This window comes from Cystoisospora suis (assembly GCF_002600585.1).
Source record: "Cystoisospora suis strain Wien I chromosome Unknown contig_3359, whole genome shotgun sequence".
In the NCBI taxonomy this organism is placed as follows: domain Eukaryota; phylum Apicomplexa; class Conoidasida; order Eucoccidiorida; family Sarcocystidae; genus Cystoisospora; species Cystoisospora suis.
Window position 1 is genome coordinate 57,031 of NW_027156154.1, and position 6,552 is coordinate 63,582.

The window sequence follows — 6,552 nt, forward strand, 5'->3', positions numbered from 1 at the left end:
GTGTGCCAGCGCAGTGTATGTACGCCCCACGTGGTGTGCCAGCGCAGTGTATGTACACCCCACGTGGTGTGCCAGCGCGGTGCATGTGCAACATATGTGGAGCCGACTGCACCGCGGTGTTGGTACACCTGAGATGGGCGGGGTGCATCCCCATGTATGTCACCCGGCATGGATTACTGTCCCTGTGTATTTCGTTCGGCGAAATTACAAGCGGATGTACTGTTTACTGACATCGGACATCGACTTCTACATCGTGTACGTACACCCGAGACAAAATGCCATCCTGACGTAGGGTTTCAATATTCATCTCGTGGCTTCCCCTCTAGCCCTTCGTAGGACAGTGTGATCTGTCTCGCTCCTTCTATTTCTCTGCACATGCACATGACTACCCTTCCACTACTGCGTGAGGTCGGTGCTTTGTCTTTCAGTAGTTTCTGAACCAATCAATCAGGCCTCGTACCGCCCTTTAGGAGACCTCCCGTACAGTTTTTCTCATGGACACATTGTTTACTGATCACCCCGATGTGGGATTTCAAGAGAACGAGAGAGAAAGCTTTTCAGCCGATTCGCCAAAAGAACTGATAAACACAAAAAGCCAAAATCAAGAACCCTCAGTCCTCTACCTGGCTACTCTTCTTAACCCCCGCGCTCTTCTTGTTCTCCTCTCATATGTAGAAAAGTTGCATGTGCACCGCAACCATACAGACATCAAAGCTTGACGCGCATTCCTTTACGTGTGGATGACAAATATGCCGGCAGATATCTATTGCTACTGAATACTATTGGATAGCCTACATCAAACAATGAGTAGCGTCACTCGCATCTTTCTTTCGTTCCTTCTTAAAGTGCTCGTATTACCTCTCCCCTCTATTTCCCTTCGATACCTCTTCGGGTATGCTCCTCGTTCAGCCGCCGTCACTTGAACTTCTTTCTGGAAACGAGAATGGTTGTTTCAATCCTTGTTTCTCATGAAAAGGAATCAAAGCTATTTTTATCACTTCCCTTTTCTTCTCTCGATCATTTACCATTCTTCATGAACACGCTTTCTGTTTTTTGTTCTTCGTCTTACTTGTTTCATTCAAAAAGCCATCTTAAAGAAATCCATGATAACCTCATCGAGCGCTGTGGGGACTCTCCTACACTACAAAAATAACTCATTTCGATATCTTCTTTTTACTTCCCTTCTCTTCGCTTGCCCATCCAGCCTCCCAATTGAAAGGGTATGTATATCACTATAGAGGCAATTTCTATACATCTGATAGTAAACAACCTTGTTTCTTCATCATCTTGAACGCTCTATTCACGTATATCTCCCTCTCTTTTCGCTCTTTCCTTCCTTCCAGAGAGAGAGAGACACATTTGAAGAACAACCTCAGATCATTCATATAGAAACATCTCCCATACGTATAGAGTGTCCTCTACTGTGACAACATATGAGAAAGAATGGATCTTTTTCTTCTTCATCTCTCTACATGATCTATGTGTGCCTTCTGAAGCGATTCGTTCAAACTTTTCTCTTTCAGATAAACTTGAAGATCCTTGCTTACACTGTGAATTGACAAATTGTTATTTTACCGCTCATCAAGACAGAGAGAAACTGCGGACAGAGATCCATCTTCTCATTCTTTTGAGGTGTATCTACATGGAATCAAGAAATACTCGGATTGTATTTCCGTTCAAATGACCTCCATCAAATTGCTCTGAGGAAGGAGAAAGAAAGAAAGGAATAGAAAAGAGAAAGAAGACGTCAACGACTTCATACACATAATGCGTCCGATCTACACATGACTGAGGGACTCAGAGACATGATACATCAGTCCTACACACACTGGGCATTTGAAGAGTAAGACAGAACATATCCGACTCTCTCTCTACATCATACAGCTGTATACATACAGAGAGAATCTTATCACAGGTGGAGCGAAGAAGAGTATCACATGCACGGGCTTCTTATCTTGGACTAGAAGCAAAAGCTATAGCCCTCACATCCTTTTGCCACTTCCCCCTAAGGTCCTACTGTAGACAAAACTATCTAGATATAGACATATGCATGTAAGATGTCGCCACTTGCATACACATGTACATCTGTAGATATATATGTAGATACAGGGGTAGTGCGAGAATGTAACTAGATATGACGTTGGACATACATGAGGGACTTGCGAGCTGTTTGCAAAAACGATTAGATCTAAAGAAAAGGAGACCCGGAGGAGACGATGTAGATGTCGTTGAACGACAACCACTGAAGTAAGGTAGATTGTCTGACGATACACCTGTCACCAACAAGGGGTGGAGATTTCCTTATTCTTCTTCCTCATTCATTTCTGGAGTTCTCTATTAGACGTAGTACATGGCATAGCAGAAGCGCATTGCGTGTTCTCCTCTCAGATCAGCATTTGACTTTCTGATCTACTTGGATCGTACACGTCAATGTGCAGTTTTCACTATCTAAGCATATACCTATATGCATGCATCTATGCTTGGACAGTATACATTGAGTGCCCCATACATATATCAACGCTTCAAAGTGGTTGGCGTGTAGGTCCATACATCTCTCACATATATTGAGTGACGTTCCACTGAAAAGAGGTTTCATATATACATAAAAAGGGTAGATACTATCCCTATATTCTTCTTTCTTCTTCTTCTACTGTAAGGATACATGCTCATAAGAGATTCTTCCTCTTCTTCGTTGAGAACCTCCTGTTTGTCTGCACTGCTTTACTCCCGCCTGCTAATTAATAAAGACCTACGAGCAGCTGTAGCCGCGGCTTCACGGGTTGCATAGCCGACGCAAACTCGACCTGTATGATTTCCCTACAGAAGAAGAAGAGGCAAAGGACACAGAGAAGTAAAGTAAAGAAGAAAGAGAAGAACAACAGTAAACACTCAACAAACATCTCTTTCTCTGCATATACAGATACACATAGAAGAAGTATCTAGATATCCTCTGCCTAATACTATACTGACCAAGTGGTACCTTCTCCTTTACTTGAAGAAGAGAGAGAGAAAAGCAAGAAGAAGTAAGTGTAGAAGTCACGAATCTTCTTACGCCTACCGCCACGCTCACAGACAATCGATATCAAAGAACGTCACTCTGACGGATGCCAACCTCAGATACCTATGCAAAGCCTTCCTTCCTTGCTTCCTTCTTCCTGTCTTGCCTTTAATCTGCTGGAGTCGAGACTCCTCATTCGCAACTTACACATGCGCAGCTCCATAATAAGAGGGGAAGGAGGTCTTATCTATCTGTTGACGTTTAGCTTGGTCCTCTACACGCATACCTATATATATATACATAGACACATGGATGCTTTTCTACTCCTCTTCTTCTTATCGTTATTATCATCCTAAGTGGGTCCTCTTGTTCCTACCATAAAGAGACACTCGACAGTCGAGACAGGAAGAGTACCCCCACTGGTAGAGTCCTCCCCTATCTCCCGGGTCTTCCTCATTATCTATCTATCTATCTATCTTGCCTTTCGCTTTCTTCTCTTTTTTCTCTCTCCGTTTCTTTCACTTTCCTTCTCTATGATCTTCTTGATCCTTCATTCCTCTCGCAGCTTCCTTACTACTTCCAGTGAGTCTTTTAAGGGCCGAGCGGCTGTTTTCTTACCTCACTAGTGAGGAGAGGATCTGAACGAACAACTGGAGCAACGCAGCTGAAGCACTTGGCTATATCTGAGGCTGTAAGATTCGTAGGTACCTAGTGCACAATAGACAGACAAACAGACAGATGGAGAAGATCAAGAAGAAAAGAAGGAAGAAAGAAAAGCGAAGAAAGCAAAGAAATGTGAAGATTCTCCTCTCGGTGAGAAGAGAAAAGCCAGAGGCTTCAGTCACTACCATCTCTATTATCTGTGGAAATCTTTTCTCTCTCTCTCTGTCTAAGTATGCATGGGCAAGACTCCGTCATAGGAAAGAAGCAAAACGTTACATACACGTAGACAGACTTCAATGGTCCGTGGTTCTGCAGGAATGGATGATAGAGCTCTCTCTCATCTCTCGTCTACTCCATAATCTCCTTGAAGATCATCTCTCCTGATTAATGAATATGTAGGCAGAAAGCAGCCGAGCACGAAAACAGCTAAGGGAGTAGACGGAGTATCATAGGAGAGATTCTTACGTCTCGCCATAGTCTCCTTCTGACCCGTGTACATGGATGGCACCTGGGTATACATATATATGCATTCTTTCTCTCCTCTTGTAGAAGACAAGAACAACACAAAGAGAGAAAGCAGAGAGACTGGTGAGTCATTTGAAAGACGAACATACAGACAGATATACACTATCCACACATACATCCCTAGGTCCACTTCATGACACTCTTCTCGAGACTCTCTTCTCCTGCCCTCTATCTCTTGCACGCGTGAGGAAAGACACATTTAGAAATGTAAAGCCCTCACGAGTCAAGATAAGGCTGTCTACCTAGGTAGCATCTGGAAGTGTTTGATCTAAAAAAGAGAGAGTCTACCTGGAGAGACAGGAAGACAAGGGCATGCAACCTCGAGTGTAGATAGGATGTAGAGGGATATACATGCAGTCGGATGGAATCCATGTAGAGGCCACGTTATATATATATATATGGATAATGCTCGTCTATACTGACGCAGCGAAAAATCACTGTAAATGATCTCTCTCTGTCTATTTGTATCCTAAGCAAAGCGTAAGAAGTCGTTCAACACATCTTTCTACCAGCTACTTGTTCATGCAGACTCCCCGTTGCATGGCTGCATGCGAAGGTGTGTCTCTGAGAATCAGCGTGTCTCTTGATCTCCCAAAACAGGCAGTTTCCTTTCGTTTTTGTCCGTCACCAGATCTCTTTTCTCTCGTCTCTCCAACTTACATTGCAGACCATAACAGAGAAGACACTCATATCACCGTTCCGGCTCATGTTTAGAGAGGAATCTCTATCTATCCGATGCCCGTCAGAATGCATATAAGAAGACATCTCATCATAGTCTCCGCGTCCTGCTCCTCCTCTTTCATTCTCATTCCTCTCTCCCATATATCTTGCATCACTATAATAGTAGTAACTGTAGCCTTCTCTCTCATCTCCTCTTGAGGTCATTCCATCGGTAGTCCAGCCCCACTGTCCTCCTTCTCTCCATTGCGATAGATCTTCTTTTCCTTCTTCTCCTCGCGCTCTACCTTCTCCCCTTTGATCAAGATACACATAGGAACCTGTCTTTTCATCTCTTTCTCTATGATTGTCTCCTTCTCTTATGATCCTCCCTCCTCTCTCCCTTTGATCACCCCCGTCATTATACCCATAGGCCGTCTCTGAGGTCGATGCATAGGGATAGGCATTCAAGTTAGATAACTCTCTCTGTCGATAGAAAGCTTCTTGGTCTCCTCCTCCCTCGATCCTACTACCCCCCTGTCTCTTCTCATATGCTGTATGATAGTCTTCCGGCCGAAAAGATGAGGAGCCTTGCGAGAAAGGAGGACTGTCAAGATCCGCCTTACAGCTGGTATGAGAAGAGAATAGATAAGAGGAAGAAGAGGAAGACATGTCTTTTCTATCTCCTTGATATGGTGAAGACAGTCGATCAGAATACATCACACGACTCAAAGGAGGAGGAGAAGAAGAATAATAAGAATTCGAGAGAGGAGAGGAAGAGCAGAAAGATGAGGAAGAAGTGTATGCAGTCCCTGAGACAGAGGGGCTATGGTTCATATCAAACGCCTGAGGTTCTGCCGATACACCCTGTTGATAGGAAGGAGTATACCTACGATCCGTGAAGGAGTCGTACGATGACGGAGAAGACTTAGGAAGATTACACGATGAAGATGAACCTTCCCCAGATTGGGAATTATAAGAACTCCAAGACTCCCCCTCCCCACTCCATCTATTCTGTTCATGAGACCCACAAACATCATCGCCACCTCTTCTCCCTTGAAATGAGGGAGGTGTCTCTGGGGGATAAGAAGACTCCTGGCATCTCTGGTTCCCGGCTGTAGAAGGTGTCATGTTCTCCGTTCTTTGTGCTGGTAGATAAACACTTGGGCCTTTTCTTTCGTTTCCTTGAGGAGGATAAGAAAGATGAGAAGGAGGCTGATCGTAAGAAGACGAATGAAAAGAAGAAGTGTCAAATCTATCATGATATCGGGCATCTCCACTTCCTCTAAGACTTTCAATCTGACTCATCTCTTTAGGAGAGGTCTCTAGTCTGCTTGCTGACGAAGATAGAGGAGAAGAAGAAGGAGGAGGGGGTGAAGAAAGAGAGGAAGATCTCTCATTCCTTTCCCCTCCAGTAGTATGAGAGGATAAAGAGGGGGGAGGGAGAATGGTAATGGAAGAATTCATCCTGTAAGAATCTCCCTGTGATCGAGATACAGAATCTTCCATCATCGTCTTCTCACTATGGCCATAGTCTTGCCGTGATATGGATGACGGGAGAGATTGAGAAGGGATACTTGAGAAACAATTTCCCCCCGATGAAGGCTTCGCACCGGGGAAAGGAAGATTTCTTCTTTCTTCATGTTGGACCCCAGTCGGAGAGCTCGTATACAGACTCTTCATACTTTCCTCTTCTCCTCCTCCTGCTC

At 44.2% G+C, this 6,552-nt stretch overlaps 1 protein-coding gene across 1 annotated transcript in view; it reads right to left on the minus strand.

The window, feature by feature from the left end:
- Positions 1–483: 483 nt before the first annotated feature.
- Positions 484–6,552, minus strand: part of CSUI_006594 (rna recognition motif-containing protein) — a 6,236-nt gene continuing 167 nt past the window's right edge. The window contains exons 1-4 of the mRNA XM_068066750.1: positions 4,847–6,552; positions 3,617–3,706; positions 2,203–2,817; positions 484–1,985 (exon numbers count right to left, since the gene is read on the minus strand). The exon at positions 4,847–6,552 is cut by the window's right edge and continues 167 nt beyond it. Of these exons, the coding sequence (XP_067921280.1) occupies positions 2,722–2,817; positions 3,617–3,706; positions 4,847–6,526 (1,866 nt within the window). The 5' untranslated portion in view covers positions 6,527–6,552 and the 3' untranslated portion in view covers positions 484–1,985; positions 2,203–2,721. The remainder of the gene's footprint in view (positions 1,986–2,202; positions 2,818–3,616; positions 3,707–4,846) is intronic.